General features: G+C 46.0%; 1 protein-coding gene across 9 annotated transcripts in view; it reads right to left on the bottom strand.

Moving 5' to 3' along the window:
- Positions 1-25,299, bottom strand: part of Nedd4l (NEDD4 like E3 ubiquitin protein ligase) — a 304,029-nt gene that overhangs the window by 64,293 nt on the left and 214,437 nt on the right. For 8 of the 9 annotated variants that reach the window (XM_026393205.2, XM_077792371.1, XM_026393204.2 and 5 more), the window contains 4 exons: positions 12,302-12,352; positions 4,232-4,293; positions 3,984-4,086; positions 2,210-2,376 (listed from right to left, as the gene is read on the bottom strand). In XM_026393205.2, the coding sequence (XP_026248990.1) occupies positions 2,210-2,376; positions 3,984-4,086; positions 4,232-4,293; positions 12,302-12,352 (383 nt within the window). Of the gene's footprint in view, positions 1-2,209; positions 2,377-3,983; positions 4,087-4,231; positions 4,294-12,301; positions 12,353-17,585; positions 17,618-25,299 lie in introns of those variants that run through there. The other variant, XM_026393206.2, reaches the window with a different exon arrangement.

The raw sequence follows: 25,299 nt of genomic DNA on the forward strand, positions 1-25,299 counted from the left end.
GGATCTAACAAAATTGAGGGAAAAGAACCCCAATCCATAAAAGTGCAGAAGAGATGAAAGGTCTCTGTCAAGGAGACTGACATCCCCCTGACTTTTGTCTTGCTTTCTAGAAGCCGAGCCATCTGGAAAGGAAGGCACCCTTGTGTTCCACCAAGTTCTGCCGATGTCCTCCCTGACTCAGCCCCTCCCTCTGGTACTGATGCCTCACTGACAGGGACAGCCATGTCCCAGTTTCTCCTGAAACCAGGCTGGAACCTGAACTCATGCCAAGAACTGCATTTCCCCTCGCTGCTTCTGGCTTAGTGACGAGCCAGCATTACGTGAGGTGCACCCTCTGGTTTGCTTTGGTTCTCTGGGACACACTGTCCTCAAAGGTGGTACCGTTTTTAACCAAGTTACTGAGGTACAACTGACACACAGAATCTGTACTTATTTAATGGACACGTGGTGAGGAGTTTGGAGATGGAATGCAGAGAAAACACTCCAAAGTGTCTTCTCAGGAATTCCCTCATTAGAACTTCACAATTCTGTGAGGTCAAGAAAGTAGCAAGTGTCCCCATTTATCTCAAAACTGCAGACTTCAATCGGCAAGGTACCGATGAACAAATCTCAAGACCTTTCCATCTATCTGTTAGCTACTTCTCCTTCTTCCTTTGTGATCTGGTCCCTTTATTGTTATTGGTCCCTCTTCCACAAAGGTCACGTGATACTCTGGCCATCTTAGCAATGCCACCTTTTTAGGTTCTGCTTTCTTGTGCTGTCTGGGGCAGGTGGAGGAAGGTGCTTCATTAGGGTAGAGTTACTACTTCCCATCACTAGACGCAGCCAAGCCCAAGAGGGGTCCATGGTCAATTTTACTACAAACACCTAAAATAGCCAATTGACTTATCATACTTTTAATAGCTAAGATTTTTAATGAAAGGGAATATGGGAATAAATAAAATTATGAGCAAATAAATAGTATCAACTAAATCATGTTCATTTGTATTTCTATGGGAAAAAAAAAAGATAGCCAAGAAGAGTTCAGCATTACCCCAATGTCTTGATAGTTATGCTGTTCTGGGAACAATGAGCTAATGGGCAGTCCAAAGTGACCAAGGACAAATGATACTCATGAGAACCCACTTGGAGGCTCAGGGAGGATCAGGTATTCATTGCTCCGGATTCTGTAAGCTTTACTCCCAAATTAAGTGAAACCTAAACTGGCCAAATTGGTCACCTTCTCCACTTTAGTCACATGCAGAGTATCTCTGCGCTCTCTCAGAAAGGTTTATAAGAACACTTCTCAGTATACCGCTAACACCACCTATCTAAAAAGTATCACTAGCAAATTTCTTTCAGAATATGGATTGAAGAGAAAATGTTCTCAGCTAGTATTCCTGCCTTCATTGCATATTGAGAATTATACAATAATTGATAACTACCCACTCGTCTTGATTGCTAGGAAGCTCGTAAGTTCTAGAATAATTTTTCTTTTCCTTAGTACTTTGGTTTTGCTCTTTCTTACGTACCACTAGATTTACATCTTGCTGTGCATTATCATTTAACAACAACCTGCTTCAAAACCTTTTATAGTAGTTGAGGTTTAACTAGGATTCATTTGCTTTTGTGGAAAAAAAAAAAACGTTGAGGGAATAAAACATCAACTGGCTCACTGCATCCCTGAAGCTGGTGAATGATTAGAATAAATAATAATTATTAATTCTGACTTTCCAAATCTCTAATGAATTTCTAATCATATAAAGGGGATAATATATACATTTCCCAAAATGGAAAAAAAAAAGCTTTTCAGAGGGTTTCCAAATCAAATAATTTAAAGAAATAAAAATCAACAAATTCAAAGGAAAACGGAAAACTGCAAAGCCTGTTTGCTTGTTTTCTATTCTGGGTCAGTCAGGAGAGTCTGCTAAAGGAGAGGGAAGCAATACGATCATTAAACATACAATAACTCCTGGAAAAACAGATGTCAGGATTCCATGTAAAGAATACGTGCGAAGCAAACCAGCTCATACTGAAACTGCAGCGCAAGACATCAGGTAACAGCGTCTTCCCTCCTGACCCACGTTCGCTGGCTCTCAAGTCCCCACCTCAGTGAGGAGCCGCTTGCTCAACTGACACATGGTTTATTTCCCAGCCTCGTCCCAGAGTCACCCTATTCACACCTAATCTGCAGGGGTGACCGGGTGCCCCCACCCTGTGTGGTACTCACATTAGGCTGGGGCGGTGCCACTGCGTGGTCCGGTTGTTGTGATTGACATAGTAAGTGCGTCCCAGGTTGTCCACCTTCTCTTCCCACCCTGGGGGCAAAGGGGGAGGGGGAAGCTCCTCCTGGTGCTGGGAAGCCGAGTCGTTGGAGTCAACAACTTCCCACCCATGCTGTGGAACAAAATTCAATGAAGATGATGAGGTTATTTCTTCAGATGGTGGGGAAGAGCCAGTGTTCTGTGACCTCCTGCCTTGCTCTGCCATGCCCTGGTTCTTGCAATGGCTACGTGTGTCACATTTGGATGAATTTCAAAAAAATAAAAAATTAAAAAAAAAAGAAATGTAAGTCTCCAAATCTTTTGAGCAGTGGTCCGACTCATGCTGCCTGCCAAGAGGATGCCACTGCAGGGAGCCACACAGGTTGGGATACGCAGTCTGGGAAGTCACTTAAGTCACATTAGACCCCTGTCATGTTTCCCGTTTGTTATTCTGACCTGAAGAACAGGGCTGTAGGAAGCCAGTGACCGTGGGCCATGGTACAGCTGACATTCACTGGACACCTCCTGAGGGTAAAGGTGAGCCATAAACCCAAACGTTCCAACAGAAAGCATGCCCCGGGGGATGGGAAAGCCCAGGGCTCTGATGGCCCCTGGCGGATGGCCCCGAGGCCAGCATGGAGAGGGGGGGAAGCCCCTGCCCTGGTCAGCTCTAATCCCAGGAGCCAGAAGAAGTCTAGAAGCGGCTGCTGCAGCCTCCTCAGGCTCTGCACACAAACAGGCTTCGTGGTACCAGGGTGAGAGTGACATTTTCACCACGCATACTTTAGGCATTAAGTATTGCTTTCCTATCATCCCCGAGTAAAGTCACTGGAAAATTAAGTAATTCACTGGTTACTGCAGTTGGAAGGCAAGAAGAGTGTAAAAAAAATTCCTTGGATTTGAAATAAAAATCTGTTGCTGCGCTGACGAAACATCAGCCTCCACCGTGGCCTGCCACCCACTGCAGTCCTCTCCACGTGTGGGAGCTGCGAAGCCAGCAGCCAGCGCCACCTGCGAACACGGCTTGGTACTGGTGGGGGGGTTGTCAGCTTGCCCACAACACATTACTCACGTATCGTGTATACGTGACAGCTGCAAACAGATGTGGAGACAGCCTCCGAGAGGCCTGTTCAACGGGCACTTGCAGAACAATGAGAGTGTGTCCAAGCAAACAGCACTGTCTGAGGCGTGTGAAGAGAAGGTACAAGGGGACCCCTGGCACAGGTATGTGACCAGAAAGCCGAGAGGCCACGATGCCAGGAGGGCAAAAAAGTAAATTGCTCTGGACAACTAATTTCAAAATGGTATTTCCAGAGGAGAGCTCTTCTAATGCAGGCTATCTATCACCTGTGGGTCAAATGAATAAGAAATGGAGAGAGACTTTCCGAATCACCTTAGCCCCCCTCTGAGGCAGCTTCAGGTACAACAAAGAATTTAGGGAGAGCTGAGAGCCCAAAGCAACAGCCGCCCTGGCGAGTGAGGGGAGTCTTGGGGCAGAGGGCTGTCCACAGAGTATTCCACACCGTCTAAGGGCCCACTGTCCAGTTAGTGTCATAGGAGAAAAAAAGCTCAACTTTACTAAAATACACTGGTAGACCACCAAAAATGTATCTGGGGACATTAAGTGTTCTCATATTTAACTTTATAAACTTCTCTCCTCTTTCAATGACAAAGCCTCGCAGTGGAATGTCAGGGCACTGAGCCAGGAAGGCAGGCCAGGGCCTGCGGCTCCGTGCATACCTCCATGTCGTCCGTCTGCTCACTGTTCTCGTCATCTTGACCTCCGTTCTTCGGCATGTAGGCCATTTTCAGCCGCAAAAAACCCTTCACTCGAGATTTATGACTGCGTAAAGGGAGAAAATTGGTCATAAAGGATATGGCTTGCTTACATCCTTCCTGCTTACAGGGACTGCTGAAATTGTCCCCCCAAGAAACCAGTGCCTGAAGCCAGCAGGACAGCACCCCGCCACGTCCACCCCAAGTCTCACCTTCTTGGGCGGAGAAGAAAATCCTTAAATGTATAGGGTCGCTCCATGGTTGGATCTTCTGTCTATGAGAAGAAAAAGTAAGTTAGGCTTCCATGCTCCTGACAGTTTTGTGTTTTGGAGACAGAAATCTGGGTTCTAGAGAATACGTTTTCATACTTTAGAACATGGCCAAGGTGAAAGGAAGCTGGTTCCTCCACTGGTACTAGATGATTGATTAAGCATTTGATAGGACACGAGGTTTTGTCTACTTAAGATCCACTAGATGTCACTATCCACATCGGGTTTTAGGAGCCAACCCCTGCCACAGACAAATGACAAAATTATAGCCATTGCTGCCAAGTGTAATTTCTAACTGCAGGGTGCGGCCACAATCTCAGGGAGTCGATCAGCTTCAGAGAACCAAGGGTCACTGGTGTCTTATTTTCCCTTGTGACTCAAGAAATCTAAATGTAGAGGCCTCAAGACCTAATTTTTGAAGGCAACTTTATTTCTTGCATTAAAACATCATGTCATTAGTCTAAGAGAATTGACAGATTTATCTCCAGCACAGAGACCAAGGAGTGCTACCAACTGATCCTCTCCTGGGACTTACTTTTCAAAGCTAGGAGCTTTAAAACGAGATGAAATCTGTTCATATGAAAAGAAATCAGTATTCACTTTATTGTACGAAGTTGTCTGTCCTAACGAAGCAGGACATTGGGAAACATAAGTGTTACTATTATTTTAAAGGATTTAAAAATACATTTCTAGTTGTAGATGGACACAACACCTTTGTTTATTTTATGTGGTGCTGAGGATTGAACCCAGTGCCTCACACGTGCTAGGCAAGCGCTCTGCCACTGAGATACAGCCCTAGCCCTGCTACTTATTTTTTAAAAAAATACTACACTTGTAAAACCTCAAATATCTAGACCCTTCAATTATATGCAATTTAAAATACTTACTTTTATAGCAAGAGACAAACCAGAGTACAATGATTTAGTATACAAAGGATGTGTATGTGCAAACTATTATATTTGAAATGGTATCAGCTGACGTCATTCCTTGCTTTAACCTCTCAATAGCTTCCTATTTGTCTCGTAATAAAATTAAAATTCCTTCCTATGACCTACAAGGTATATGACTGGGTTTTTAATTACCTTTATCCTCATTATGAACCAGTCTTCCTGACCACTCCTCATACTCCAACCACCCTGGCCTCATCTGTCATCTGTGCCAATCACATCTAATCCTGCTGTAGTAGGACCCAGCCCCTGGCAGGTCTTTCTGCTGGACAGCTGACTCCAGATGGCCTGGCTGTCTCCATCTGCCACCTCACCCCCAGAGCCCTCATCTTAAAACTGTCACCATGGAGCCTACCTCGTCTTCCTCTATTGTTCCGCTCTCCTTTATCTTCCCCTATCGCTATCTGAAATTATCCTGTACTCTTGTTTATTGACGAGTTTATCATCCATCTCTTCTAGGATGTAAGCCCATGAGATCAGAGACTTGAATGTGCTCACCCTGGATTGCTGGTGCCAAGAGCATTGCTTGGCGCTCAGCAGGCAGAGATATAAGTCCATTTGCTCTATCAAAACTACTGAGGCCCTGAAATTCTAGTGTATCATTGAACAAAGTCAATTATATTCTCTAGTCTGTTCTTAGTTAAGATAGTAAATCGAAATCAGACATTTTGGGAACATTTTCTACCAAAAAAAAAAAAAAGTTAAACATACATTACCCATAATGGAACATTCAGTAATCAAGAATTCTACTGCTGGCATTCCTTCATTTTTTCATTTATTCAAGCAACAAACACTTCTAGAGCAGTGACGGGTGGCTATGACACAGTCCTGGCCTGGGGGTTCAGCTGCATGGGCGGGGCCGTCACAGTGCACGGGGCTCTGTGGCTCCACACATCCACTGACATGGGGCCGCTACAATCTCTAAGACTTAGGGTGGAGGGAAAAGACTGGCTCTGACTTGGAGATGGAAATGGTTTTGGGGTGAGTGGGCAGGTTGTGGCAGGTGGAGAAGTGGGAGGAAGAACAGCACAACCTTGGGGGACCCACAGCATGAGCACAGCTTACAGGATCTTAGCACAAGGACCCGGGAATAGGGGAGAGAGCAAGGGAGTGAGCGGGGAAGAGCAGCACTCAGCAGACTCGGAAGTGAACCTGTGCACACACCATGTAGTTCAAACACCAGCACCTCACAGATCGAGCGGTCTGTGCCCTGGCTTTGTGTGGCCCAGAGGGTCCTTACCTCTCTGTACTCCAATGTCCTCATCTACAAAATGAATCAGTGACTGGATCTTAAGAGAGTTGTTGGGAAGGTTAAGTCGGTTAGTTGTAGTGGCTTACCACAGTCCTAAGGTGCCTACCACACCTAACAAGCTTGGCTATTGTTGCCATGAGTCAATTCTACATTTTCATGTCACAGGAGTATTGCCAACTCAATGCTGGGCAACAAGAGGCAGGGCACTAAAGATGAAAATTCACCTTCATGGAAATTCTCCAGCCTGAACAGGATGGTAACCATGTAGATAACTACATGCATTTATCCAGGTCACAACCTGCTCATGCTCCCTGGAGAGAAGCCAGGCGGGGATCCCAGGAGGGTACCAAGGATGCTCCTAGTGAGAAGCCATCACAAATAGATGCAAATTCAGAAGAATATACCCTGCTGTCATCCTAAAGAGGACAGCTGCTTTAGCAAAAAGTACAGTCACTATGACACATGGTGAGAGAAATTATTTTTGCAGGCAAATGGACAGGGGGAGGGTCTCCTAGGTCTTCAAACTCAAAATCTGCCTGCAACCACCAGAAGCTCCCAAGCTTCAGGCTACTCCTGTCCCCCACACCCTTGACTGTGCCTAGGCACACTGATCCTGGGGTGGGGTCCAGCACTATGAACAACCTGCCAATTGTTGGACAGGTAATCTCTCTCCCTGGTCTTAAGTTTCCTCATCTGGAAAATATACTTGGGAATACATAAATACCCTTCAACTCCCTCCACATTCCATGACACTGGATTCTGCACACAAGAGAAGGATCAGTTGCCACGAGCTGTAAATAGAAAAGGGGTGAAAGAATGTTGACCACCTTGGCTACCCTCAAGTACTAAACAGCAGCTAGGGCAGCACCCTGAAAATGCTTTTTACTTTGGGAAGAGCTAAAGGTCAGAAGTTAGCCATAGTTGCACCAAGCAGCACTTGACTCAGGTGGGAGACGGGAACATTCTAACCAGAGCACTCTGCCCCCGGGCACTGCCCACAGAGGTGGGGTTTTTGGCTGGGCAGAGGTGGGAGGGCTGGGGTCTCTAAAGGCAAGGGAGCTACAACTGAGCAAGAAGAAGGAAAAGCTCAGAAGCACGGTGAGAAAACCCCATCAGAATTTCATTCTGTTGTTAATACAAGCCCCAGAGTTATTTTTATCCCTAAATAATTGGTAGATACGACTAATCAAATACTCTATGAACTTTTAAGTAATTATGCACTGAATTTAGCAAACAAATGTGAAAGCGCAGTTTAAAACAATCAACAAATATGTACAGTTACAGCTATCTAGGTTTGCTCGGGTGCCCAGGGTAGGAAACAAGAGATACTGCGTTTAAGCTGCAGGCGACAGGACCTGCAGGCACAGCCTTCCATTTCTGCTGCTGCCAGCATCTCCTAGGTAACACGCATGTCATCCCAGGCCCTGCTTAGGAGCACTGGACCAGCTCTGGGGCTCTGTCACAGAGCTGGAAACAGTCTCATCTGTGCATGCACCCTCGTTCTACGGAAAGCACCCTCATTCTAGGAAGACATACTATCTTGGTTAAGGTTAATAGGCAACTCACCCATCTCCCACATAGCAGTCAATAAAGCCTGCAGAGCCCTCTTCTAAACCTGACCTTTGGAGACTTCTTAGAGTAAGTCTTCAGGTTTCCTTAATTCTCTGACCTACATAAAGGGTCAGCCTACCAATCCTATTTGCCCTCCCCTGGCTCCCCCTTCTTTTACTCCTCGCCTCGATATGAAATAAAACGGAAAAGAGGTATTAAAGATGAGCAGTTAATCTGAAATAAAGCGAGGGAAACAGAGGTGAATCCTATTTCCTATCTACTTTTCCCACAAATAAAACAGGAGGATTGAGCCTCACAACCACACATGAAAGTGAACCACAATTCCAAAATTTTCTTTCTGCATCTGAAAGTACCTGGTAAGAACCAAGCATGGGGGAATCCATGATCGGAGGGGGAAAAGGCAGCTGAGAACTGAGGCACTGTGTTTCTACCATGTGGAACCCAGGCTTCCACTACCTCCCTGCCCACCTCTTGGTTCCCAGCTCCCTCCTCCCCGTCTTCTGGCAGAGTGCCAACTTGGACTTGCACCGATGGCTCACAGGCCCAACAGGACCCTTAATTAACCCAGGTACCCAGCTCCTGGCAGTGGGCTGTGAAGGAGTACGAGAGTCAGCTCCACAATGCTGAAGAGCCTGTTCGCCTGTAGGCCTCCACCCAGGAGCTGCTGTTAGGTGAGCCCAGCAAGGGAGGCTAAGCAAACCCTCTAGTCTGCCTGGGAGGCATTTCTAGGACAGGAAATTCATGACTGCAAATGGGGACACTGGAAGAGCCAAGCCTCAGAATCTGAAAGTGAGCTTTTACATTGTAAACACCAATATCCTCTGGCAACCACAGCGACAGGCCTCTAGAGTTAACAAGGAAGAGTTCGTCAGCAACCATCAGTTATGTGGCCTCCAAGATGTCCTTTTCCAAATCACACTCAAAACATAAAACAGAATATTCAAATTATCAAAAACAATTTCCTAACAATCATGAGAGTCTACCCCAAATCCACTTTCCCGTCTCAACCCTTGCTCATCCCTTTCCTGGTTTAGATGAGGGATGTCACTGAGGGCTGGCAACATCTGCAAGCAGAAAGAAGCAAGCAAGGCAGAGACAAGCAGCTTGGGAGGCTGGGGCAGGAGGATCACAACTTCAAAGCCAGCCTCAGCAGAAAGGCGCTAAGCAACTCAGTGAAACCCTCTAAATAAAATACAAAATAGGGCTGGGGTATGGCTCAGTGGTTGAGTGCCCCCGAGTTCAATCCCTGGCACCCCCTTCCCCCTCAAAAAAGAGAAGGGCTTATAATTTCTTGGGCAACAAGACAAGGCCTCATTCCAGGCTTGAAATGCCTTAAAATAAATAAGTGAATAACACGTCAGCATGAAGGAACGGGCAGTAATACAGATTTGGAAAACATCCAAAATGCAAAGCCCTTCCTTATCTAAGTTATATATATTTAGTATGGTACACATGTAGAATTGGAGAGAGACAGCCTCAGGTGAGGGAAAAGAAATGAAAACTCCCACCTGTGGTGCCCCGGTAGTGAGAACTCTTATCTGAGGAAAGAAGAATCTAGAATCAGGCACTTTTTGACCCAAGTCAGGGATCTCGGGTTTGATTTTCCCATGTGCCATTCCATGTGGCAGCCCACTTGCTACGTATGGCTCCTGAAGCTTAAATCTTGATTAAAATGAAGTAGAATTATAAATTCAGCTCCCAGGCACAGCCACATTTCAAATGCTGAACTCGCAGGTGTGGCTCCTGTAATGGAGGCACCTGGCCACACCACAGAGGAACTTGTTTCACTGAACCATCTTTAAAAACGATGTCCTATCTATACATGGATATTTGTTGAAGGAATGAATTCTCCAGCAGAGAGTGGGGGGGCATATCAAATCAATCAACAGTCCTACACCCAGGTTCCTTACTCCCTGAAAAAGGCTTGGGTGAGTTGGCAGGGGCCACTGGACCACCATGTCCTTGTTTCCAATAGCTTCCTTCTGGACTGATAAGACAGCTGGAGCACTTTTTTAGATTGATATTTTCTTTTATCCAAACCTTGGTCCTTCTGACAAATATTGAATCTATGGGTCACAGATGATCTTTTTTGACAATGCTTATGGAGCCACCAAGAAGAGAGCAGACGTTATTCATTCCTCAGACTCCAATGCTAGTTTCTATGTTACACACTCACACTCGAGCATTATCAGATTCAATTAATGACACTCTGCAATTTTTCCCTAAGTATGCTTCACGTATGATCAAATACGTACAGGAAAGCACCTCAAATCCTGGGACCAGAAGCCATACCACAAGGAAGATAAAGAACGTAACCCGAGTCCTCTCTTGTGGTCTTTGTGGTTCATTCCCCTGAATGGAGTTGGCTCAAAAAGCTAGTCACCCTGGAGTATGGGGAGGATGGAGGTCGGCTGCAGGCTGCTCTTCGGGCACATGCGTAACTGGGAGGATCCGTCATTCCATCCACATAGCTCATGTTGGAGTACACATCCACTCCAGGGGCTCACGGTCCCACCCTCTTTAATCTGGTATCAATTCTCCCCTGAGCCTCACACGGCTTTCTTCTTTGAAAGCTCACACTAAGAAAGCTATAAGCCTCCAACGGGGTCAACACTAGCTAAGACACACAGCACGTGGGCAATGCAGAGACTCAGGGAAATGAACATCAGGGGAGACCCACCATTCGAAATCCCAAGGTGAAGTCTATTCCCTTTGCCGATTTGGTCTCTTGAAGAGAAACATTCTTCTGTTCTCTGGAAGCTATGGCCCAACCTTTCAAAACCAATCACCAGCAAATCACTCAAACAGGGCTTAATGGCACATGGTTAAATATTTAACTTATGCCTCTTATAAGCATCTTAGCCAGGGTGTGGTTTGTTACTTTAGGGAAAGGGCACTTGGGGGCACCCAAAGAACCAACCAAACACCACTGTTTAAAATCATGACAAGATTATAGCTTCATCTGAAGAGTGCGAGTAGAAACCTAGTGATGCAGGAATGCAGAGTTCCTCACAACACACGAGAGATTCATATCCTCTCAATGTGAACCAATGAAAATAATATATATACATACTTTTGATGACTTAGGAATTAGTCTCATGGAGAAACCTCCCCGCTCCCCTCTCTCACACACCCCCCTTCCTGAGGCACCTTGGAGCTTCAGGTTTTTAAGTAAAAACAAAAAATATTGCAATGCTATCACTTCTGCTCCTGTCCTCGGGGAGGGAATGCATTTGAACCCTTTCTCCCATAATAGGTTCCGTGAGTGAGCAAGGGTCAACTGCTTGCTAGCACATTCCTTCCCAACATCTCCTCACAGCTTCCTCAGGAAGATCCGGCCTTGGCATTTAACGTACAGGAATGGCCCCAGTCTGCACACAGCGGGCGGCTTGCGCTAGGTGGTTTAAGTCATTATAGTTTATGGACGATTTATGCTACGCACTCAAAGCCCTGAGAAAACACAGCACCCTTGTAAGGCAGAAATATTCGACTCTCTTCTCACAGCTCCTACTTATGTTATTTTGTGCTGCCCAGGGAAAGAAGGCCAGGAGGAGATGGAACAATCTGGAAAGCTGAAGTGGAATATGGAGTATCTACCTCCACCAGGTCTGATCCCACACTGTATCTACTGCCTCCGGGGTTGCAGGCGACAGCCCCAAAAGCAGTTAGAGCAACAACCTCAACTGTTTTGCCCACCTGAGCACAGAGGAAAGCCAGTGGCCGCACATGTGGTAGCGCGGTGCACTTTCTAACGCTAAGGCAGGGTTTCCAGGGGTCAGGCCGCTCAGAATCTCTTCTGTCTCCATGCCGACTAAGAAAGCTGTAAGCCCAACTGGGTAAACACAGCTAAGACACAGAGCAGGTAGACTTCCAGACTCAGGGAAATGAATAGCAGCAGAGACCAAAGGGTGGATCTGGGAGCAAAGATAGCAAGTAACAAGAAGAGGGGATTGACATAAGGAGATGTCCCTTCTGTGACGCACAAAGGTACAGGAGTTAAAGAGCAGAAAAGAGCTGGAGCTGGGGAGGCTGACACGAGTGCTCATGTGACTCAGACACACGGGATCTTACAACTAAGAGAGCCTCTGTCCATCCCGTCACAGGGCCCACCTTCTAACCAGGAAGAGGGCGCGGCTGTGGCCTCTCAGTGGTGGCGAGGGATGCCACTCTACAACACACCAGCTGGAAGCAATTAGGAGCCTCTACCCTCAGCATGCAACACAGACACGTGGCTGTCCTTACCGGAAGGTGATTAAGGGGCACGTCCACCTGGCCCAGGAAGTCGTCTCGTGTCTGTAAAGAAGAGAGCAAGCGGTTAATGCTGCCAGTTATTCAATGACTGTCAGTAAAACATTCTTTAAAAAAAAAAAAAGTTTCATTGTAAAAAGAGACAGAGGTTCAGAGCCTGACCCTGAATGCGGTGGGGACTGAAGGCAGAGGGCCAAGGTGAGGCATAGAGAGCAGTCACCAGGAGACCCGAGAGCAGAAAACACTGTGCATCTTGTCTTTGGCTGTCTCAGACATTGGTTGGCATTTACTACCAAACAGGATGTTAAGGAATCATCTGTCAGGGTTGTGAGCATGTGGGCACTCAGGGACATGAACATGGAAGGCCACTGAGCGGTTGGGAGTAGAGCTGGGCCCATTTTAAAAGGAAGGTAGTACAGAGATGCTGGGAACATTTTAACAACTATTTATTTATCCTGCACCATAAACCCAGGGCTTCCTGAGAGCTGAGTGTCTAGAGAAAGAGTACATAGCTTAGTTATGAATAAATCTTATGAACCACAGATCCTAAAAGATGAACGCCATTTCAATCCAGTAAGTACACTGCTTGAAAATTTGGGGATCAAGTCCTATAATTTTTGACCATGCCAAACCCCTCCCTCTCTCATCGCTCATTCCCAACTTACAATGGGACCCAGGTAGAATTCATTAGGAGATACACGTTGGACCTCTTTCAGGCTCTGGGAGTGACCAGGGAACTCAGGTTCATGAGTCTCTGGCCTGGACTACAGAGTGTCTCACAGCTGTGTCCACACCAGGTCTCACATTACAAGGTTTACAGAGTGGCCTCTGGTGTTCAGATGACCAGAGGCGCAAATCAGAACAGGACTCCTGCCACTCATATAGAAATATGTAGCATACTGAAACATACACTCAAAATGCATAAGAGCTGGAGAGTTCCTCACATGTCATCAAACCCATTCCACAGCTAGTTGAGGAAAAGCCAAAGGAGAGCCCAGCTTGCCTCACTCTGAATCCTGGGTCCTTACTTTCACTCTGCTGATTTACTCAGAAATATTCTAATTTGCAGAAACTACTTTCCAACTCTACTTGAAAACAACATTCTCTTCTTTCACTTAGTGGAGCAGTAGGTAAATATGAACAACATCTTTTGAAATGATTTGCTGTAGGCTTAAGAATTTCCTTTTAGATAGTTAAAAAAAATTTTTTGATTAACTGGGAAGCCCATCTCTGTCTGCTCTAAACGACGCATGAAGGATAATGAGAAATCAAAGTCGGAGCTGATGGGGTGCTCGTGAAGAACGAGATGAGCTCCCGAGCTCTCGAGACTTTCAGAACTTTTCTCAGTTCTCTCTGCCACAACCCACCATAGGGAGGCCTCCTCTAACAGGACTACAAGGGAGGCGCCGATCAGTTCCTTACATTTAACCGAGAGCAGCAGTCAGCAGAAGGCCTGGAAAACAACAGCTTTGCTCCCCAGGGACTCACGCCAGTGTTAGTCCTCCGTTGGGCTGCTTTCATTATAGTTTTAAAACTGGTATAAATGTCAGTACCATCATACAAGAGATGGAAATTCGTTGCCTATTGGCCTTAAGTTGTGTGTCTTCCTAATATGAGCCAACGGGTACTGTCACCACCCCACCAATCCTCCTCTTCCTCCTCCAGTCACTGCTGATGTAGGAAGTCACAGAATGTGACTGATCATCAGAAGACAATATCATTAAAGCTACTCATGAGTCATGAACCTAAGTGCATTTTTTTCCCCCCGAAGTGCGTTTCAGCAAAAATTCACAAAACATCTAGGTGCCATGTGGCTTTACTGGGGAGATGTCTGGGTTCTAAACTGATAACGTGAGTTAAGCTCTGCCAGACACCTAAAGAGGGGAGGCCGACACTGACGGTGCAGCAAACCCTGCCAGAGGGCTCACCCTACTCAACGCTCGGTGCCAAAGCTGTGGCGCATCCTGGAGCAGCCCAGGAGGCAGGCACCATTATCTCACCCGTTTTATAGACAGGAAAGCTCAATGGTGAGTGACCTGCCAAGTTCCCGACAGGCTGGCTCCCAGGCTGCTCTTAACCCCCACTCTGCCGCATCTCAGCGAGTGGCAAGAGAGCAAGGCGAGTGCTGGCCCTGGGCTTCTCCCTGAATGCTGGCTTTCAAGGGTGAGGAAGGGGAACTCGGATGACAGCAGTCTCCTGCAACTTTAGGAGGTTCCATTACAGAGATTTCTGGGTATATGGTCTCCTACTCCACCAGCTCCTTTTCTCCAATGAAACAGTTTGCTGAATTCCCCGAGGTTCTGTGAGGCTGGGAAACCTACTCCTGCCTTATCAAGTTTCCTTGTCATGTTGGGAAAAACAATTTCTAACACAAAGATAAAGGAACCCCCCCCCCAAAGGGAGGAGAAGGCTGTTATTTACATCAAGGAAGATGGAAATAAAATTAGTTTATTTAAGAAATAAATTATTATTTATTAAATTATTATTTTTTAAATAAAACAGGAATCAAGCCCCAAATAATGCCGGCTCAAAATGAATGGGGTTAAAGCCACATTCCACCAGTCAATGGAAGATGCGTTTGGCCAAGAGGCGTAGGTTTCAAAACATCCTTTTGCTGCCCAAACTGGAGAAAGTTTAGGAAATAAAGTGTTTAGGCTAAAGGCACGACGTGAAGTTTTACAAACAGCTTCAACACTGCAGAAGAGCTGTCGTGGGATGAGGGAGGATGAGGAGCTCTCCTGGGGACTTGTCATGAGAAGATGTGCAGGAGTGTGGCAGCGGGGGGGATACCTCTGACACCTCTGTGTGATGGTCAGCCGTCAGGGATGGCATGACAGGCAGAGGGTTCTGACTAGGGCCCTGAAGAGGCAACATCTAAGGCCCTCACAACTGTCTTAGGATGTCACTTACCAGAGTGTGACATTTTATACCAATGTTATAAAAAACAGATAAATTTTTAGTAGTTAGTATCATAAAATTGTTTCCAAACACCATGTTAACTATAAGAAGCTACAAATTAACTTGTGAAGTGAATACTGGCATTTCTTGTGGTGATTTTAAAGTGGTAAGACACTGAATTTCAGCCTCCACTACCTGCCATTCTGTCCTCCAGGGTGAAAACACTGCAGGATAGTAACACAATTATACAGGTTCCCTTCTGCTGAGCCATCGGATTACTTTTCCAATTTAATGACCATGTCCAGTGGCGCTCCCGACATGTGTCACGTAAGGTGAAACAAAAATCCATGTTCCATTAATGAAAAAGTGAAACACACACACAAATCAAACAGTGTCTCTTGGAGTTTGCTCACTACACACTGATGGACTATGTTCAGGCCCACTCCTCCCCACTTCAAAACCAATGATTCTCTTAAGTCAGAAGGAAGGACAGCAGGGTGTGCCACGTCATGCAGAGGTGTGCTGCCGCTGTATGTGAAGGCCAGAGGCCCTGGGACCAGGACTAGCACCACAGTTCCCTGGTAGCTCCTGGGCTCTTCCCCAGACTCCCCAGCGAGCACTGGTCAGAGCCACCAGCTGTGAAGTGGACACCAGGCTTATCTGTCCTCACACCTCACATGTGACCCAACTTCTCCACACACCCATCAGAAGGACCACAGAGTCTCTGATCTTTGGGTCAGAGCTGGGCTTGAAGGATGGAAGGCCAACGTCATCACACACCAGGACTCCATTACCCGGTTCCTTCCAGCACAGGCCATGGCAACAGCAGCAGCAAGCCAGGCATGGTGTGAACTTCCCACTGAAGCCAAGAAGTAGGGAAGGAGGCTGTGGAGGGAGAAAAGTACCAGCCGCTAGGATGGTGGCCCACAATCACACTGGGGCTGCAGGGCTCCTTAGGCAAAGGGTATCAAAAAGTATGGGCAATTCTTGGGGGAAATGACCCATGAAGTACTACAGCTATGGATCAAGGCAGTGTTGGGTTTTTTTTTTTTTTCCCCACTCCTGTACCAGGGATTGAACCCAGTGGCATTTTACCACTGAGTCACATCCCTATCCCATTTTTTATTTTGGGACAGGGTCTTGCTATGCTGCTAGGGTTGCCCTTGAACTTGCAATCCTCCTACCTCAGCCTCCTAAGTTGCAGGGATTACAGGCATGAGCCACCATACCTAGTGGGGAACTGTTTTTGAAGCTGTAAGCTGCAACCCCACAGGTGGTTTACAAAAAAGTATTTTTTTCTTTTTACTGTTATTGGCCCTGGGTTCCATTCCCTTGTGCATGCTAGGCTAACACTCAGCCACAGAGCTATATCCCCAGCCCCTATTTTTAAAAATAAAGTATAAAAGAACAGAAAAATATCAATGCCTTAACATGAAATACAAGTACTATTTTGAAAACCTTATTTCAGTTACACACATACAAAAATGTGTGTGCTAAGAACCGATCCAGAATGAATCTTTTTTTGTGTGTCCTATCATCAAAACAATCTGAGGGCCACTCAGCTACAAAAAATAAAAGCCATCTAGAACAATTTATTGCCTAAAGTTTTACCCTGGAAATCACATAGTGACTTGCTAGATCAGAATTTCTTAAGACAAATGGAAGAAAACTACACAGAATTTACAACATAATCTACAGAATCAGCATTTAGAGTAAAGACAGTATAGTTCCTTTTTTTTTTTTTTTTTAATGTCACACATCAAGGTAGACATCACAATTGCCTCTGACATAAAGCCAGAATCATGGCACCTGCCTTCCTGCCCAGCTCCAGTGCTCAAGACCACCTGTGCCTGCAGCCTCCTCCTGCAGCACAGGGCTCTGCAGGCCGGCCCTGGTTCTACCAGGCGGGGCACAGGTACGTTTTTGGAGTGACTTAGGAAGCATGTGCATTCTGAATTATCTAAGCCATGACGGCTTAAGTAACTTTCACCGAAGACTTAAACCAAAGGCTAAAAATACATCGTCTCTTTAGCGGTTGTGGCATGGGAAGTACCTAAGTGGCACAGACGATTCCTCCTAGACCCTCATCCCTCAGTAAAGTGAGAGACCAGCATCCTCATCACAGACAAAAGGAAAGAGAACCCTCGTCTGTCTCTCCCTCTGCTCAACAGGCAGACACAATGGCCTCCATCAAGGAGGCTGCAGGGAGGAAGCCTCCACCATACAAGTCCCAGATTCACCACTGGGGCCTCAGGTTTCAAGATAAACTGCTGTGAAATATGTCATCAGTTACTGTCATCAAATGATAATCCTGTCACATTCCACTAAAACTAAAGAAAAGTGCCACAATGAAATGTTCTCTGCATGCTCATGCACTTACCAAAACTGACTTCAGACCCCAGAACACAAGGCCAAGCAAGTCTCAGTTTTTTTTTTTCTTTTTGTTGTTGTTGTTTGTTTTTAAATCCACATGGGTAGACCTTTCATTATGGCTTTCACACTACCATCTCCCCTGCCATTTAGTCTTGAAAGGAAGGACTGAAATCTGCCATTCACTAAAACACTGCGGCGTGTCCTGGAGACACTGATTCTTATTTATATCAACAAACAAGACTCCCATGTCAACAAAACCTCAGGACACTCACAGGACTTTTACAAGTCCCAGGAACACCATGCCAGGCGTGCAGGCAGAACTTCTCCGGGCTGCCTGCGTCTGCTGCCAAGAAGACCATCTACCTTAAGAGAAGCTTTTTTAGGGGAAATTCCGAAGATAAAAACAGAAGGTCCAGGGAGAGAGAGCAAGGTCCAACTGTCCTGGCAGAGAAGGGAGCAGTCCTGCAATTGCGGTCTGGCTCTGGTCTGGGGCCCAACCAGGCATGTAAACTGTGTTGAGAGAAGATTTTCTTAGGTGGGCTCAAATGCGTCCCTGTTGTTCCAGGTGTCCAGCTATGAGGGATACAATGTGCCTGATGGGTCCCCTTCTCTGGGTGGGTGGAAGTGGCTCTAGAATAAGCTCTAGAACACTCAGTCCCCACCCCTGAACTCCAAATATAAGCATGTTTCCATTTGTAGGGTCAACAGATGGCAGGAATGACACTTTTTTGCAAACAGAAGCATTTGATAATCAGAATTTAATACCCAGTAAACTCGAGGGGTGTGAATGCTGGGTAAGGATTCTGGGAACTAGACTCAAAACCTCAAGAGACCTGCAGAGCTCAGAATCTCCTTAGCTCCTGCAGGGAGGGGCCAGCCACAGTCAGACTGCACTTAGCACATCTTACTCTGGACAATCTATTTCCATGGCTCAGTGGCCACAGGAGGCAAGGGTCTTGCACTTCTGGGTAGAGCAGCCCCACACAAACCATGGATACCGACACTGGCATGAGCAGAATGCTGCAGGAATCTCCAGGGGGAAGTGCCTCATTCAGCCCGAGGTCATGGTTGGGATGACTTTAGAGAGAATGTAAAGGGCATGCTGAAGGGCAGATGGGGTGGGTGGGTGGGGTGAGGAAGGAACTGCAGAAGCATCAGGCTCAACCCATGAGTGCAGAGGAGGCCTGTGGCATGGAAGTCAGGCCACAGGGGGAAACAGAGCAGTGGGAGGTGGGGAGAAGTGGAAGTTGGATCCTAGGGGTCCCATGTGGCTCACTTACATGAAAAGACAAAAGATTTTAAACTAGGTAATAGTTTGGATATGAGGTATTGCCATGTGTGTGACAATGAGAGAATGTTCAGACGTGAAATGATTATGAGAGCTGAAACCTAATCAGTGGATTAATCCACTAGAATGGATTAAATGGAGGTTGGGGCTAGAGGAAGTAGATCATTGGGGGTATGCCTCCGGGGTTTTTATATTTTGTCCCTGGTGAGCGGGGCTCTCTGCTTCCTGGCCATCATGTCCTGAGCTGCTTTCCTCCGCCACACCTCAGACCCAGAGCTACGGAGTTGGCTGACCGTGGACTGAACCTCTGAAACCATGAGCCAAAATAAACTTTTCCTCTTCTAAGTTGTTCTTGCTGAGTCTTTGGGTCACAGTGACGCAAAGCTGACTAATGCAACTGGTAAGGACTGCATTTTAGGAGGGTCGCCTGCTTGGGGGCACCCACGTTGAGGGGTCACCATGAAGGTCTGGCTCCTCAGGAAGAGGAAGGCATGGCACCCACCCAGAAGAGTCCCCTCCTGGGCTCTCCTGTCAACAGGGCAAGGGTGTCAGCGAGGTCCTGGGCCCAGTGCCATCAGTAATCCTCAGCCACCAATGTCCCTGACTTGCTGTTGATGTAAAGCAAACATGAAGACCACAGAAGAATAAGTGCAAATAAGGGGACAGTGGGATCAGACTGCTGCCCTCTCCAGGCAGTAGGGTATCGGGAGCCCACGCAGTCTGTCACCTACACTGTCACCTACACGTTCATCACCTTTGCTTGGGAGGCGTCCTCCTCTCCAGCCCAGACATGCTTGGTTACAGACAACTGATGGCAAGCTACAGTTGTGTTATCTTTTCAAGGAAGGACGAGGCCACTGCTTGTCACCCTTCAAGGTTCTGGGGCAGGACCTGGTGTCACAATTATCTGCACAAAATCTCCAGGGCAAAGGCCACCGAAAGCTTCTTATAAAGCTATTGTATTTGTAAAAAAAATAACGCAAATGTGAAAAAAAAAAACCCAAAAAAACCCTGAAGCACAATGTCATTCTCTTACCGCCTCCTGGTGAAAATTAAATTTGATGAATAAACTAAAAAAGATTTTAATGAACATAATTTGCTAAAAAATAAGCATTCTCACACATTCTATTTGTTCCAAAGCAAACTGATCCGAGAGTGAATTTGGAAGTTTATTTAAATGAAAACGTGTCACTGGGTTCATGTAGTGACCCGATACTGTTTAATTCTGTGCTTCTGTCTTTCGGTACAATTTGTCTTAATTTCTCAAGATTGCAGGAAAACTTTCTCAGGATAAGTGCCTCATTTCTTCTCTGGAGAAGTTTTTAGAATTAGATTTTCTACAAGTCATTTTAATAATAAATGTATGAAGAAAATATTCTTCTATCGTCTCTGAACTGGACCAAAGTATAGATGTCAATAACCTGAAATAGCAACAGACACCCTTAGTCAATGTAGTGTTGGGGAACAAACTGGATGAAGGGGAAAAGTGAACCGAAGTTTCCCACGGACTCGAGGTCATTTTTATTCTTTGACTTCATTCCCAAGCTTGATGCTAAAAGCTCTTCCTCAGGGCGTGGGAGGCGAGCAGTCCACCTCGCTGCCTGGCTGGCCAACCACGTGCAAGTGCGGAATCCCACAAGGCAGCACACAGACCACAGGGTGATGTCAACAAACTTCATTCTTGGACGTTTAATGACCGAAGACTCTGAACTAGTGTCATCCAGTTTATGCAAGGCCACTGACCTTTCCTAAAGGCTCCATTAAAACAGCCTCATACTATGAGCTGGTGGATCCTTCCAAGTCTCCTCTCTGAACTGGCCATGTTTTGGCTGAAATCATATCGCTGGCCAGTGACTCCATCAAAGTTTGCTGGGGAAAAGCTCCAGCTAAACTCTGGGGAGAACCTCGGGACTGTGAAGAATGACAAGCTCACATGCAGTTTCCCACTCTGTGCCAGGCGCTGTCAGAAGGTTAAGGAACCTGCCCGAGAGCAGGCAGGTGGCAGCCTGCTGCGCCTGCCATGGGCTCCAGCACCCACACTCACCATCATCGAGAGGGGACAGCTGTAACTTCAAGTACCAATGCCTTCATGCAAACCGCGAACAGCTCCCAATCCTCAGGAAATTCTAGCTTGCTCTGCTGCAGTGCCTGGTGCACACCCCTGGGGGTCACACTCACCAATGCTGCCAGCTCCGAAGGAACGTGATCTGAGCAGTGTTTGCACGTGCATATTCTTGCATGGGCCCTTTTCCCCTTGCTTATATTTTAATAGAAAAAATGAAATGAGTAAGGTATAGCTTGAAAAATAAATGGAACTGAATAGTTTTTATTCTTTTATGCTACCCAACCCCCTTCCCTCACCTCAAGGTCTTAAAAAAATTTTTTTTTGTAGTTGTAGATGGACAGAATGCCTTTATTTTTGTTTTTATTTTTATGTGGTGCTGAGGATCGAAACCAGTGCCTCACTCATGTTAGGCAAGTGCTCTGCCGCTGAGCCCCAGCCCCAGCCCATTACCTCAATACCTTTTAAAGCCTTGTTCTTCCTACTGGTGCACGCACATGCTGGGGAGGTACAAGACTTCCTGGGCACCGGGGCACAGACAATTCCAAACAAATCATCCTCTAAATCCGTCCACACATTCTTTTCCTTGTACCTGACCTGACTAATAACAGTTCTGGGCTCTGGGGCCTGTCCTTTTCCTGCCTCCCCTTTCTGAAATACAACCTCCCCTTCTCAGGCCTTTCAAAGAAGGGTTGTTTTTGTTTTTATCCTGACTGAATCTTACCACAGTCTGTTTTACTGGATATAAAAACCTCTGGAGTCAAAATGCCTGGTTAAAAAATGCCTGGCTCTTGTGAGTACAAACAGAACTGAGGACAAGGGGGAGATCCCACCCAACTCCACCAAGGTGACAGGCTTCTGGGATGACAGTATCTTGCATATTTTACCACCCTCCCATCCAGCCGATCTTTTTATTTGGCTTAAAAGATGATGTCAAATATTTTTCTGGCAGAAAATAAGCCTGATATGGATGATGGTTTTAACAATGACCGAGTTTATTAATTCAATTGATGGTAGGTATTTTCCATTAAAATGAATTGTATCCGCAACCACAAGACTAAATTATCTATTGTACTGGAAGCTTTATAAATTAAAGCACACGAGTAACATTCATCATACTTGAAATTACCTCTTTTGCAACTACTGGACTAATAACCTGTTGAACAAATGATAAATGACAGATGTCAACTTAAAAAATGTTTGAGAAGGTTTAATACATTATTTAGGTCTACAGAAAGATTTTGAAGATGTCTAAAAGCATAAAATCCATTGCCAAGTTATTAGCCCATTAACTAGATAATTAAAAAGTTTCATTCAAAATTTACTAAGTATTTAAAACTTCTTCCTCCTAAGGCAGGAAGAGAAGGGGAAGAAAAAAAATTCTCTTTTTCTGCGTATAATGTTGGTGAGAAATCCTGGAGAGGAGATCCTCAAAGCTTTGGGAAAAACAGAGTGTGTATCTTAATTTCACATGTAGCCTTAGAGTAAACTAAGAACTTCAAAGGAATTTTGGAGTTTAACAGGTGCCAGTTTAGGTACAGAGTATGGGACACCTTCTATACCTTGAAATCAAGGACTCAATGGGCAGGAGAGAGGTCCAGGTCGTCTTCTAGTCTCTCTAGGACAGAATAACACTTGCAGGTCCATGAGCACGTGAGGACTCAGGGTGACAAGGACCAGAGGCTCTCAGCCTGGCAGGGCCTGGAATCACCCGCAAAGTTCTCAAACCAGTGTACATTCCTCACCTCGGACAATTACATTTCTGGTCAAAGAGTTCAGACACTGATGTGCTTCAAAAGCTCATCGGCTGGGACTGATAAGCATGAGGTCCACCCCTCAGTTTTCCCTGTCTATAAAAGAGAAACTGTAATTATCTGTGAAACTGGTGGAGTTTATACAATTAGCAAACTGATATTCAATAGGAATCTCTAACAGTATAAAATAGTTCCTCCCCTCCCCCTCACGCCTCCGCTCTTCTCCCAAATGAGAAATAGCTGGACCCATTTACACATGCGGGTAAAAATAACTGCTGGGTCCGGAATGTGGATGGCATGGGGGAGGGGTGCATTTTTGGCTGCCCCTGTGTGGAACCCTAACCCTCTGGCCCGATAGGGCCAGGATATTAATAGGAATAGGACTCACAGGTGCACAGACAAAGCATAGGGATTTCACTGGTTGTGGCCAAGAGAGAGCTTCCCGCCACTCTAGTACTGGAACTACAAAAAGCAAATGTCATTTCAAAATGGAATCAGAAGATGTGACCCTTTGGAAAGACCTCAAAAGTCACTCGATGCAACACACATCTGAGATCTGCATCTCTATCCTTATCTCTCAAGTGGCTGCTCACCCTGTCAGTCCTAAAGCATCAATTATGGGGGCACACTACCTCCTGGGCAGCAGGAGGAGGTGGGTTTTGGATGCATACACATCTCATCTAAAATGCTACAAGTACCTAGAGGTAGCTGAATAATCAAAGGCAAGTTTCTTCACCACCACTCAAGGTCATTCTCTCTCCCCACAGAGTGGGATAAAGCAACTTCACCTTGCATAGGAATGGATTAAATGGAACAAGCAGATTGAAGAAATGTTGTTTCTCACCAGGGTTTCTGGAAGCAAGCATCATTAACATTTTGGAGAGGATGATTCTTCGCTGTGAGGGTGCTGCACTGTACTTTGTCAGATGTTTGGAAGCATCTTTGGCCTTTGACTACTAGATGCCATAGAAGCTCTTGCCCCCTAGTTATGACAGTCAAAAACATCTCCAGGTAGTGTCAAATGCCCTGCAGGGGGTGGTGACAAAAATCTGTGCCAGCTGAGAACCACTGCCCAGTCCCACTTTCCTCCCTCCCTTCTGCTCAGGAAGGTGCTTGCTCATCTTTGGGCAATTCTATGTAAATGTCCTAGTGATCTGTTGTTTGCTCTTTGGTAACTCACATTCTCTTGAAGCACCAGAGAAGAAGGAAGAAGAATGTATGTTTCCATGACTAGCAAGGGTCAGGCTAGGACTCAAACCCAGTCTTTCTGACTCTAGCACTTAAGAGTCATTCGTTTGTGGTATGTTATTTCTTGGGAACAAATCTCTCTGCCATGGGACAGGCTGGCTTAATTACTTATTTGAAGAAAGTCATGTGCTTACCCTTCAGCCCCTAGAGTACTTTATGAAAAATCTGCAAAGCTCCACATGCCAGACTATTTCCTAATTAATGGGCAAAACAGAGTGTGACATACTTCACCAGGTGGCTGCCAGGGATCCCTAAGAGGCTGAGACCCATGGCTGAGCTCTGTGCCTGCCTGAGTTGTGCTTAAAAATCAACAGCAAAAGCAGTTTCTAAAACATGGAATCATTTATGTGTAGGGCTATAATTAAGAGCACACAGTGGGGCTGCTGTCTAAGCCAGGAAGGCTCAGGAACATGGGAGTGGTAATGCAAGTTTACTTTAGATGAAAGTCACAGAGGAGAAAACGTTCCCAGCACTCTCTTCAAAGTCATTTAAGAAGTCTTCAACAATCAAACCACCCAAGACAACTAGAACTAGGATACTAGGCACCCAATTCACTCTTCATGTCTCAAAACATAAGACAAACCTGAAAAGGAAAGTTCACTCACTCACTTGTGACACTGTCCACAAATCATCAGGGACTACAAGTCAAGGAAATGCCCATGCTTGCAAGAGTAGACTTGCAGGCAGCCACGGGGAAAACCCTCCTGCATGAGGCCTGCAAGCAGGGCTGATGTGAAGCACTTGCTGAAACTCTGCAGCCTGATGCCTTTCTTGCCTCTCCTAGGTAGCCAGCCCTGAAACCTGTATCCACTGTGTGGTCTGCCCTGCACCAATGACTAAAAGACCAGAGAGGAGAGGGAAGTGCCACCTCCAAGAAGAACAGAGTCTAGATGCATGGGTTCTACACCACAGGCATGGGGAAGAGCCCTGGAAGGCCTGGGACATGCTCGAGTTCAGGAACTAACTAATGGATGACTCGGGGCACCAAGCCTTCCCTGGACCAAGTTTCTCATCTGGAAAGTGGGCTAAAGACCACCTGCCCTTCCCAGGCTTGTGCTTCAGATGCCTGTGTATCTACAAGACTCATCCAAGCTACTACTGAGTGTTATAACAGTCTACAGTAGGGACTGTTTTAAATGCACTGTTGGGAAATAGGAGGAGCCATGAGTTCCTGCCAAGACCGGGCAACTGGAAACACGCCGCTATTTTCAGTAACACCATGGGTCAGTGAGTCTGGTCTCCAATCAAAGAGCTCCTCTGGTGTTGCGGAGAGATCAGCATATACAGTTTGAGAAAACCTGTTCTAACCTGCGGGGGTAAAAATATGTGAAAGGGATTTCAAAAAATGGAATGGGCTGTTACAAAGTTA

This window comes from Urocitellus parryii, chromosome 13, assembly GCF_045843805.1.
Source record: "Urocitellus parryii isolate mUroPar1 chromosome 13, mUroPar1.hap1, whole genome shotgun sequence".
Lineage (NCBI taxonomy): Eukaryota > Metazoa > Chordata > Mammalia > Rodentia > Sciuridae > Urocitellus > Urocitellus parryii.